Source organism: Dermochelys coriacea, chromosome 7 (genome assembly GCF_009764565.3).
Source record: "Dermochelys coriacea isolate rDerCor1 chromosome 7, rDerCor1.pri.v4, whole genome shotgun sequence".
NCBI classification, from domain to species: Eukaryota; Metazoa; Chordata; order Testudines; family Dermochelyidae; genus Dermochelys; species Dermochelys coriacea.
This window is the reverse complement of record NC_050074.1, coordinates 28,845,757-28,858,494: the sequence shown is the minus strand read 5'-3', so window position 1 is coordinate 28,858,494 and position 12,738 is coordinate 28,845,757. Positions and strand designations below refer to the sequence as shown.

Sequence of the window (12,738 nt, the reverse complement as noted above, 5' to 3'; positions counted from 1 at the left end):
GGTAGGCTAATTCCAGCAGTTAACAAGAATATCAGAGGAACAGTGGGGGGTGGGGTGGGAGGGAGAAATACCATGGGGAAATAGTTTTACTTTGTGTAATGACTCATCCATTCCCAGTCTCTATTCAAGCCTAAGTTAATTGTATCCAGTTTGCAAATTAATTCCAATTCAGCAGTCTCTCGTTGGAGTCTGTTTTTGAAGCTTTTTTGTTGAAGTATAGCCACTCTTAGGTCTGTGATCGAGTGACCAGAGAGATTGAAGTGTTCTCCAACTGGTTTTTGAATGTTATAATTCTTGACGTCTGATTTGTGTCCATTCATTCTTTTACGTAGAGACTGTCCAGTTTGGCCAATGTACATGGCAGAGGGGCATTGCTGGCACATGATGGCATATATCACATTGGTAGATGCGCAGGTGAACGAGCCTTTGATCCATTGTCTACAGCCAAGCGCTATGATATAACCGCATTTGCTCCAACCCCTCAGACAGAGACAAACACCTACAAGATCTCTATCATGCATTCCTACAACTACAATACCCACCTGCTGAAGTGAAGAAACAGATTGACAGAGCCAGAAGAGTACCCAGAAGTCACCTACTACAGGACAGGCCCAACAAAGAAAAGAACAGAACGCCACTAGCCATCACCTTCAGCCCCCAACTAAAACCTCTCCAACGCATCATCAAGGATCTACAACCTATCCTGAAGGACGAGCCATCGCTCTCTCAGATCTTGGGAGACAGACCAGTCCTTGCTTACAGACAGCCCCCCAATCTGAAGCAAATACTCACCAGCAACCACACACCACACAACAGAACCACTAACCCAGGAACCTATCCTTGCAACAAAGCCCGTTGCCAACTCTGTCCACATATCTATTCAGGGGATACCATCATAGGGCCTAATCACATCAGCCACACTATCAGAGGCTCGTTCACCTGCGCATCTACCAATGTGATATATGCCATCATGTGCCAGCAATGCCCCTCTGCCATGTACATTGGCCAAACTGGACAGTCTCTACGTAAAAGAATGAATGGACACAAATCAGACGTCAAGAATTATAACATTCAAAAACCAGTTGGAGAACACTTCAATCTCTCTGGTCACTCGATCAGACCTAAGAGTGGCTATCCTTCAACAAAAAAGCTTCAAAAATAGACTCCAACGAGAGACTGCTGAATTGGAATTAATTTGCAAACTGGATACAATTAACTTAGGCTTGAATAGAGACTGGGAATGGATGAGTCATTACACAAAGTAAAACTATTTCCCCATGGTATTTCTCCCTCCCACCCCACCCCCCACTGTTCCTCTGATATTCTTGTTAACTGCTGGAATTAGCCTACCTGCTTGTCACCATGAAAGGTTTTCCTCCTTCCCTTCCCCCCCCCCCCCCCTTGGTGATGGCTTATCTTAAGTGATCACTCCCCTTACAGTGTGTATGATAAACCCATTGTTTCATGTTCTCTGTGTGTGTGTGTGTGTGTGTGTGTGTGTGTATATAAATCTCTCCTCTGTTTTTTCCACCAAATGCATCCGATGAAGTGAGCTGTAGCTCACGAAAGCTTATGCTCTAATAAATTTGTTAGTCTCTAAGGTGCCACAAGTACTCCTTTTCTTTTTAGAGAAAGTGTAAATCACTCCCTCCATCAATACACACAGAAGTACCACCCCACCCCACCCCATCCCGGCCCGGCCCAACTACATCCACTCACATCCCATGAACATATACCCATAGCAATATAAGCAGCACATTCAGAAGCAAGGGAATATACATCCCTGATATTTAAGTTATCTACCTGGGTGATCTTTAAACTGGCTAGTTTTTGAAGCAACATCCCCAACATGAAAGGTTTATCACTATCTTCATCACACACATGCACTCCCTATAAACCCATCTCCCATCAACATCCATTCTCCCCACAGCTTGCCTCTAAACCTTTGCATACATCCCAATACCGTACAACCTTCCACCCAAAACTGCACACCCACCACCCTGCATGAATCCATTTAATCACATCTAATCCACATGTAAAGATTGCTTGAACCCCCAAACCTCCTTCATTACAAATTAAGCACTTAATTACAAATAAGCACTTAATTTGTAATGAAGGAGGTTCGGGGGTTCAAGCAATTTATTTACATTCATAACTGATGCAGTAAGCCCAGAGGTGTCAGGGCTATGAATCGCCCAGCCGAGAGTGCAAGGGTTGAGCCCTAGCACAAATTAAGCACCCCATGTAAACATGTATCCCCACCCACACATACATACTACCCCAAATCCCTCAGAATTTAATACAAGTGGAAGAACTAACATGAATTAGGTTTTGCACTGGGTCTTTTGATATGTGCTAAAAATGGTTCCATATAAATTCTCAAATGCTACATTTTGCACCTACAGGAAGAGCTTCACTGAGCTGAACCAACGAGTTCACTTAAAACTCACGATTCTAATATAACAAGCTTTCCTCATGGCAAGCTTGGGAAATGCAACTGCTTCAAAACTCCAGATCTCCTGATGATGACAATTCTCTCACTTCTGCCCACCCCGTATTGCGTATTTGCTCCCAGGACAGGAGCATGCTGCTCTCAGAAATACCATGCAGCACCGCAAACAGACGCCTTACACATGGCTCAGCAGTCACCCGCTGCAGATTTTGTAATTCAGTCAAGGGGCAAATCAAGGGGCAAATTCTGGTTTCAGCTACTCCAGTGAGACCGGACTGAACTCAAATCCAGAAACCGTAATGGCTAGTGCACAGATGCACAGAGGGCAGAATCTGGCCCGCTTCATTTCACTGGCCAAGTGACCTGCAGATTGGGAAAGGGGGAGAACAGAGGAAGGGAGAAGCGAGGTGCTAGGATGACTGAGGCAAGGGGCAGGAGGAGGGGGGCCTGGGAAGAATTACACGCAAGGCCGGAGACTGGGGGCAGTGACAGAGGCTGAGCAGAGGGCAGGCTGCACGAGGGGGCAGAGACCGGGGGACTGCAGAGGGGCAGTGCTGCACGAAGAGGCCGGCAGGGGGGCGGTTTGCACGAGGCCGCAGAGCCGGGGGGTGGTAAGGGGGCGGTTTGCACGAGGGGGCAGCGATGGGCGGGGCGGCAGGCTGCACGAGGGAGCAGAGCTGGGGGGGAGGGGGACGGCAGGGGGTCGGGACGGGGCAGGGTGCGCGGGGATGTGGGGTGGCGGGGGGGGGGGGGGCAGCCAGGCCCCAGTTCCGGACTCACCCAGAGCCGGCGGCGGTGGTGGCCCGGATGGAGCTGATGCGCAGCCGGTTGGCCGCGTCCTTCAGGGCCTGCAGCGCCTGTTGGTCGGGCTTGTGATAGGCCTCCATGGAGCCGCGGGTCGGGCCTGGGCTCGGAGCAGAGTGAGGGACAAGCCGCGCCGCCTGCCGACTCGGAGCGAGACACACCCAGCGGGGCCACCCACAGGCGGGGCCAGCCCGCCCGCCGCGGGGATTAGCGGGTCGGCGGCGGCGGGGCGGGTGCTTGCCCCGGGGCTGGGGAGGGCAGCCACCGGGGTTGGGGGGGGGCAGGGGCCTGCTCCGGGAACGCCCAGGCTAAGAGCCCCAGCAGAGCCTCGCACCCCCCTTCGCGGGAGAAGGGGCTGCGCTTTCTGCCCGTGCGGCGTGACACAGCGGCTTTCCTCGGGGCCGCTGCAGCGCCCCCTGGCGGCCTCAGCTCTCCGGGCCCGGCTCTGCAGCGAGCACGGGCGAGGCACGCTCGTCATGGCGCGTGTAGCGCCCCCAGGTAGGGATGGCGGCGCTGATCCCTCAGGGCTCCTCCCCGCAGGAGAGGCGAGGCGAGGGGGGGGGGTAGAATTGCAGAAACCGCCCGGTCCCCAACGAGAAGGGGCCCAGATTCGATCTCCTCTGACCCACAGATAAAATAAAACGGATCTATATAATCCGCTCAATGAATACAAAAGCCTCCTTGGGGATTTTTAGATCTAACAAAAGGGACTGGGTCCAAGCCCCCCCCCCCCCCCCGTTTTTGAAGATTAAAAAAAAAAAACCCAAAACCCTGAGGACTTTAATTTATAGCTTTTGGATAAAAGATTAGCTGAATTAATTCCTTTCTGCGGAGTAACTTCAAAACTGTTATTTATTAGACTTAGCCAAGGGATACACATTTTTACAGACGCCCACTCACCCAGCGCTGCTGCCTAGCACAGGGCATTGCAATTTGTCATACGCCACAGTTGCCAGCTTTCAGGCGGTAAATGAGCACCCCAGCTTTCACCATAAGCCAAAAATCAAGCTAATCCCATTTCAAAACAAGCCAATCCCTAAGAACATGAACACTCTGTGTGTAACTAGATCCCCTGGCCTGCAGTCTGGGACAGCGGTGGGCCCCCTATGCGCCTCCTTACTTTTCTCTCCCCCATAGGCCCCGCCGCCTCTGCTTGCTGGGAGCTGATCAAAAAAAAAAAAAAAAAAAAGCAAGCAACTAGCTACATGCTAAATACTAGCCAAAAAGCAACTCAGAAGCCAATTAAGCCAAAAACAAATCCAATTTCTGCATTTTTTTCATGGGGTTGTCATGTGTGTCATACACTTCACTGTCCCACCTGTGGTCCACCACCAGTGCATTTCAACAGACTTCCCAAATTGCTCACCAGCCAGTGGCAGGTTTAAGATGCGAGGTAAGAGAGAGATGTTTTAGGTACCTACATGACTACATGCATGTCATAGGAAATCAGCCTGTGGATATCTCTAGAAGGTTGAGATGGGCCTGAGTCGCAAAGTTTTCAGACCTGGGTCCAAATTTCTCCCAAGTTTTGGGGGTTGATTTTCTGGTTGCTAATGTTGTGGCTGGTCTGTATCTCAAACATCTAACGTTCCACAACTATTTGGTTAGCAGGAGTTGACATAGGCCTAAATATAGTAGAAAGACAAGTTATATTAATATTAACATGCATCTTTGGTATTTACAATATATGGGCTCCATTACCTTAGCAGCTGGATATATCAGTCTTTCATATATTTATCTCCACAACACCCCTGTGACGCTGGGCAGTGATATTCCCATTTGACAGATGAGGGGAATGGAGACACCGAGAAATTAAGTGACTTGCTCAAGGTCTCAAAGGTAATCAGTGGTGGAGGAGGGAATTGAACTCTTGTCATCTGACAGACTAGCACTCTAACCATTGGGCCATATTAAAATCTATTTTCATTTGTTTAACGGATAAATAAATAAAAGACATTGAATAAGTCCTCTGCATAATTTCAACTGATATTGCATCATTCCTGAATTTGGTTTAGACATGGATATATAGGAATTTCAGAATATAACCAGAGTGGGAAAAACATTCAGGGGCAATTCTTCAGCTTGTATAAATTGTCAGATCTCCATTGAAGTGCCTGTAAGTTTACTTTAAAACTTAGTTTTAACCCAAACATCTTTTGTTAGTTTATATTAGGATCAAATTCTTTCACTGGTTTTCTTGGGCCAAACTAATACTTCCGTCTTCTTAGCTTTAGCTTATTCTTTTGACACTCTGTATTCATTACAAAAGTTAACCATCCTACTACAAAACTAAATGCCCCCGAATAATAGTTTTGCAGCTCTAAAAGGCCCAGCCCAACACCAGCACAAAATAAAGCTATTGTAGGATTTTTCTTACTCCAGACTATTCAAATTACATCCCCTAGATTTTAAAAAGCTACCATAAGTTCTTGACAAATACTGGATATCATTGCCAGAAATCCATCTTCTCTAAATAGATTTTCTCTAAGAATTGCAAGGATGAGGGGAATGTTTGCAGTGTTCTTGTTGCTGATTTGGTCCCAGGATATCAGATACAACGTGAGTAAGATAATATCTTTTAATGGACCAACTTCTGTTGGTGAAAGAGACAAGCTTTTGAGCTACACAGAGCTCTTCTTGTGGTCATAGGCGAAGTCTCATAAATTTATCAAAACTATGGACTTTGTTGAACAGTGCCATAACTGTATTCAAATCAATGATAAAGCAAACCGTAGAAGGAGGGAGAGAGAGAGAGAGAGAGAGAGAGAGAGAGAACAGAAAAATATATAGAAGAAAAATGCATTCTTCTGGGGATGGGAAGTTTAAGGTCAGAGAAGAGAGTTTAGGCTGAAGATGGACAGAATTTAACCAGCTTCTCACTTACAAATAAGTCAATAGTTACCACAGTCACAATTCTGGGCAACTGCACACACCTGTATTCCTCCTCTGTGGTTCAGCAGGGCACCCACTTTTAGGCTCATGGCTCCCCCGCCATCACCTCTCTCTCTTGGTCACAGACCTGTTTCTCTGTTCATCATGACTGAGGTTTTTTCAGTCTGCACAGTTCCCTGTCTACACTGAATTCCCCAGCAATTCAGACTGCCTACTCAGCCCTGCTTTGCTTTCCCCTCAGAGTCTATAAACAGCATAAGCGTCCTCCGTTATAAGGCACCACACAGCTTTTCTGAAGTAGGCAGATTTATTCTTAAGGTGAAAGCATTGCACAAAAAAAGTATTAAAATAATAAAGGAGCCTTCGTCCATACTAATAAGCTCATCACCCCACCTCCAAAAAAAGCTGTGGTAGGAGTCAGTCCATCAATCCCCACACAGGAGTTTTGCTATGGTTACAAGTTCATTACACCTTTTGCTTAGAACAAGAACATCTATGCATAGGGTTAGCCTTCCCTTTACATAGCCTGGGTCTTTGATATGCAGAGACTGAATAGATAATCAGCCAGATAATGGCTCTGTCTTCAGGACATAGCTTCAAAAATGTGGGTCCAAAGGTGGGAACTTGCATTCCCCCTCCCCTTTTTCCTAGGAAGCTCACTTTACTTTGTTAGTCCTGAAAGTGCCTTCTTGTCTGGCACGTTGTTTAAAATTCTTTGAAGCATCAGGTTATGCAAGAACTCAGCTTTTTGAGGCATTGCTCTGAAGAAGAGACCTTTGATCTGACTGATTACCTACTCACAGACGTTTCAAAGACCCAAACTGGATAAAGGAGTGACTAACCGATTCGCAAGAGTGCTTGTTCTGAGGGAAACCTGTTGTGAACTTGTGACCACAGAAAATCCCCTGGTTGTGGCTTCGAGGACTGTTTACCAGCCAGAACTTTTGTTAGAGTGAGGGGATGATCTCTGGTAAGTTTATTAGCATGCGTGTAGATTCTTTTATTGCTTTTAATGTACGTTTTCTCTCTAAGACTTTTACCTTAAGAATAAATGTGATTGTTTATAAAGAGTTTATAAAGAATGCATCAGATGAAGTGAGCTGTAGCTCACGAAAGCTTATGCTCTAATAAATTTGTTAGTCTCTAAGGTGCCACAAGTACTCCTTTTCTTTTTGCGAATACAGACTAACACGGCTGCTACTCTGAAACCTTTATAAAGAGTGATGCAGTAACTTAACTGTGTAGTGGGCAATTATGCCGTTTACTATCCTTGAGGAGAAAAGCAAAGCTGGCCTGCTTAGATATTCTGACTTGCTGGGGGATTCAGAGTGTAGGCAGGGAAATGTGTAGTGTTGAAATACTCAATTCAGGAGGGGGAGAGATGCAGGTCTCTACTTGGGAGAGATGAGAACTAAAGGAGCCTGGAGCCTCTAGTTGGTGCCCTTGCTGGAACCACTGAGGTGGATTACAGGTGCAGTTGTCCTGAACTGTGACAACTACTTTATAGTTTAGATTATAGAGCACAACCCAATCCACTGAAATTGTTGCATTCAGTGTTAAACATCTTTTCTGAAGTGTGCCCATTTGCTACGTTATTGCTTAATTGTGAGATACATTAAACTTTTACTGACTCATAATTGACCAAAAGTTACATGACAAGTTTCAAATTGTTCCCAAAAGTCCTAATAGTACCATCAAAGGAGGTGAAGAGAAGAAATTCTTTAATTGCCTGTATGCCAATGCTAAGATGTAAATAAATGAGCAATTCCAATTCCTTCTAAGACATAAATTAGACCGATTTGATATTACTGAAACCTAGTGGGAAGATTTGCATAATCAGAATATTAAAATAAATTGATAATACCTATTTAGGAAGGACTGAGCAGACAAAAATGTAGCGAGAGTGGCACTCTTAAGTCAAAAATGACATTACCTGTTTCCAAGTCACTGACAACTCAGAAGCAAGTGATTTTGAATGCTAATGGCTCAATGTCCAAACAGAAAAATTCAAGATGGAGTACTAGCTAGTGTCTGCTACGCACCACCAAATCCCACTAGAGAACAGGATGAACAGTTCCTGAAGCACCTGTCTATAAGGTGTATAAAAAAACCCATAACCCTAGGTTATCATGAGATACGTCTAGCTACATACGCTAGAGGTCTCATGTTGCCAGTACTAAAAGTTCATTGGACTTTCTGAAAATTGTAGATAATTTCCTAACTCAAAAAGTGTTGCATCGAACATGGGCAAATTCTATATTATAACTTATTTTGACAGATGATCACATAACTAAAAATTAGTGGTTACTTAAGTGCAAGTGATCATGATTTACATTTGTTATGTGCTACTATAATAAAGTCCAACCCAGTAATACACACACACACACACACACACACACACACAGGGAGAGTACAATATATATACACTTTTGCTTTAAAATGGCCAATTTCATAAAGTTGAAAACAGCTATGAGCCAAATCATCTGAAAGAAGTAATTTAAACAGAAAATGTGAATTATAATTGGGAATTTCTTAAGAAATTTTGTGTGTCTCTAGTAAGAAGAAAAAGGAAGCTACACTGGTTAAATATATAACAGATGGAGGAAAGGGGAAGTTGATAAACAATGAATATTAATTAGAAATTAGGAATTGTAAAAATTGATAAGGGAAGTAGAAGGACAAAGGGAAAAATCTATGGACTGCATAGTTAAGGACAATAAGGATGTTTTTAAAAAAGTATATTAGGAACAAAAGGCATGTTAACAGTTCATTACTAGATGGAAACTATAGACTTGTCAATAATATAGGAAAGGCACAACTGTTCAATAGATATTTTTGTTCTGTATTTGTGAAAAAGCCAGGTGATGTATTCTGATCTTATGGTGATGAAACACTTTGATTTCAACTAACACTAACTAAAGAGGATGTTAAACAGCAGATACTGAAGTTGGATATTTTTAAATCAACAAGTTGGGATAACTTTCATCCAAGAGTTTTGCAAGAGCTGGCCAAGGAACTCTCTGGACCATTAATGTTCATTATGAATAAGTCTTGGAACACTGGCGAAGTTCCAGAGGATGGGAAGAAAACTAACGCTGTGCCAATATTTAAAAAGCAAAATGCGATGTCCCACGTATTATAGGCTGTCAGTGATACATCATTGATCGTGAGCAAAATAATAGAACCACAGATACAGTACTCAATTAAACAAGAATTAAAGGATGGCAATATAACTAATGCCAATCAACATGGTGTGGCAGACCCAGACCAGTGGAATACAGGAGTCTAGTAGAAGGCAAGCATATTGGCCACTGGATGAACAGTTTTCTGTTCCCTGAGTGACTAGAGCAGGGGCTGCCCTAGAGCAATCAGGAACCTGCCAGAACCAGTTAAGACAGGCAAGCTAATCAAGACACCTGGAGCCAATTAAGAACTTTCTAGATTCAATTTTTTTTTTTTTTTTGCAGGTTGGACACTTACTTGGAAGGTAACATTGTGCAGTTGGGCCCCCGCCCCTGTGACACAATTATGGCAGGCAGGCTAATCAGAACACCTGGCTTAAAAAGAACCTCCCATCAGTTAGTAGGGGGGTGCACCAGGAACAGGAAGTGAGAAGGTGTGCTGCTGGAGGAGTGAAGAGTTCAATCGTTATCAGGCTTCAGGAAGAAGATCCTGCAGGAGGATAAAGAAGATGCTGGGGGGAAGGCAATGGGGAAGTAGCCCAGGGAGTTGTAGCTGTCACGCAGCTCATACAGGGAACATTGTGGACAGCTGCTATCCACAGGGCTCTGGGCTGGAACCCAGTGTAGAGGGTGGGCCCGGGTTCTCCCCCCCCCCCCACCATCCACCCAACTCCTGATCAGACACAGGAGGAGTTGAACCTGGTCTGTGAGAGACCAGAAGGGAAGGTCTAAATTGGAAAGGGATCTGTCCTGTCCCCAACCCACTAGGTGGGACACAGGGACTGTGGGGATTGTTCTCTGCCCCCCCACCCCCCATGCTGGTCAGCGCTGAGGTTAGCTGAGTGGAGGCAGATTTGAGCCACTAGCAAGAGTGGCCAAACTGAGGGCTACTGTGAATCTCTGAGGTGAGCAAATCCGCCAATAAGCACGGGACCCACCGAGACAGAGGAGGAACTTTGTCACAGTGGATTTAGGGAAAATCCCTCCTGTCATACTAACTTGGTATCCTTGTTTGGTGAGATTACAGTAGCATTGCCTTAATATACTTGGGACTTCTTAAGGCATTTGACTTGGTACGTCATGATATCTGAGGACCTAGAATGATACAAAATCAACATGGCACATATGAAATGAATTAAAACTCACTAACACACAGGTCTCAAAGTGTAATTTTAAATGGGGAATCATCACTGAGCAAGTGTGTTTCTAGTAGGGTCTGCAGGGATCAGTTCTTGGTTCTATGTTATTTAACATTTTTATTTATGACCTGGAAGAAAACAAAATAATCACTGATAAAGTTTGCAGATGACACAAAGATTGAGTGCATGGTGAATAATTAAGAGGACAGTCACTGATACAGAATAATCTGGATTGCTGGACAAAAACAATATACATTTCAACGGAGCCAAATGTAAATGTATACATCTATGAACAAAGAATATAGGCCATACTTAGAGGATGGAGGACTCAATCCTCAGAAGCAGTGACTCTGAAAAAAGGTTTGGGGATCATGGTGGATAATCAGCTGAACGGGAGCTTCCAGTGCAACGGTATGGCCCAAAGGGCTAATGTGAAAACATTGGATGTGTAAGTGGGAATCTTGAATAGTAGCATAGGCACTGACTCTATGGATGCTCCGGGGCTAGAGTACCCACAGGGAAAAAATGGTGGGTGCTGAGCACCCACCAGCAGCCCCCCCACCCCATCAGCTCCCTCCTCCCCCCAGCACCTCCTGCCTGCCACAGGTCCCATGGATCGGCACCTCCCCCACTCTGCCAGTGCCTCCTGTCTGCTGCAATAAGCTGTTCTGTGCGGTACTGGAGGGAGGAGTGAGGGTACAACATGCTCGGGGGAGGGAGTGGAATGGGGTGGGAAGAGGTGGGGCCTGGGGGGAAGGGGTGGAGTAGGGGCAGAGTGGGGGGTCGAGCACCTCCCAGCACATTACAATGGTCCCTTCTGACCTTAGTATCTATGAATCTATGTCGGTGCCTCTGAGTAGTAGTATAGAGGTTCTGTTACATCTGTACTTGGCAGTGGGGTGACTGCTACTGGAATACTGTGTCCAGTTCTAGTGTCTACAATTTAAGAAGGATGTTGGAAAGGATTGGAATAGATGCTTTATAGTGAGAGACTCCAGGAGCTCAATTTGTTTAGCTTACCAAAGAGAAGGATGAGGGGTGACTTGATCAGAGTCTGTAAGAACCTACATGGGAACAAATATTTGACAATGGCTTCTTTAATCTAGCAGACAAAGGTCTAACAAGACCCAATGGGTGGAAGTTGTAGACAAATTTAGATTAGAAACAAGACATAAATTATTAACAGGGAGGGTAATTAATCATTGGAACAACTTACAAGAGGTGGTGGTGGATTCTTCATCACTGGAAATCTTTAAATCAAGACTGCATGTTTTTCTAAAGGAGATGCTGCTCTAGTTCAAACAGGAATTAATTCAGGGAAGTCCTATGGCTTGCCTTATGCAGGTCAGGCTAAATGATTCACAATGATCCTTACTGGCCTTATATAATCTATGAATCTCCAAGGAACAATATCCGAAGGAAAAAGCAATTTTTTTGACTAAATCAAATACTTCAAAGTTTTAATATTAAATCAGTTCTTTCTCCACTAATCTTTCCTTGCATCTCAATTTCCTACTCCCTCTGTTATTACTAATTATATAATCCTGTAAACCATGTTATGTAACTCTGTAATTAACAACACATTCAGGTATTTGCAAATGTATTTTTAATGAGAGGTTATGTGAAATGATGCATCATTCCCCTCATGCCATGTCAGAAGCCAACACTGGTGTGTATCAGTGACATCAATTCAAAACCAGGCCCTAATCTTTAAGGCTATCAACAAATTAAGTTTCAGCCAGAAATTGCCTCTCCATCCATAACTGAGCTCTGTTTGTGTGGGACATTGCAGTTGGAAGTGTTCACAATGAAACTCATGATCACTGGAGATACAATATGTCTGGTCTCTTTTTTGTTCTGTTTGCACAGTGCCTAGCACTGTAATACAAATAATAAATAATGGGCAATAGGGCTCACTGGAAGAGATCTCACACATACACCCTCCTTCCCTGTTGTTTAATCATTTTCAGACCATGTTGAAAATTCGTTTTTTTTTTTGCAAAAGTTTTCACAAAATAACCTAAGGTAAGGAACAACCAGCTGAGTCCATCATCACAACCAGGAAAAGGGAACAAAGTTGCCAAACCTAGGAATAGCAAAGGGCAGAATCCGCTCCAGAGAACCCTATGCAAATGTTCACTGCTGTATTTGGCACTCAGATACTGCATTCATAGGCACTGTAGAAATACCATAGATAGGTTTCTCTGTGTAGAATCAGTAAACCAACATGTTCAAAGAATGCGCTGTAATAATGAAAAAATAAGAAACT

At 44.4% G+C, this 12,738-nt stretch overlaps 1 protein-coding gene across 1 annotated transcript in view; it reads right to left on the bottom strand.

Moving 5' to 3' along the window:
* Nucleotides 1–3,662, bottom strand: part of TKT (transketolase) — a 35,168-nt gene extending 31,506 nt beyond the window's left edge. Inside the window, exon 1 of the mRNA XM_038411131.1 lies at nucleotides 3,233–3,662. Coding sequence (XP_038267059.1) covers nucleotides 3,233–3,339 — 107 coding nt within the window. The 5' untranslated portion in view covers nucleotides 3,340–3,662. The remainder of the gene's footprint in view (nucleotides 1–3,232) is intronic.
* Nucleotides 3,663–12,738: the final 9,076 nt, after the last annotated feature.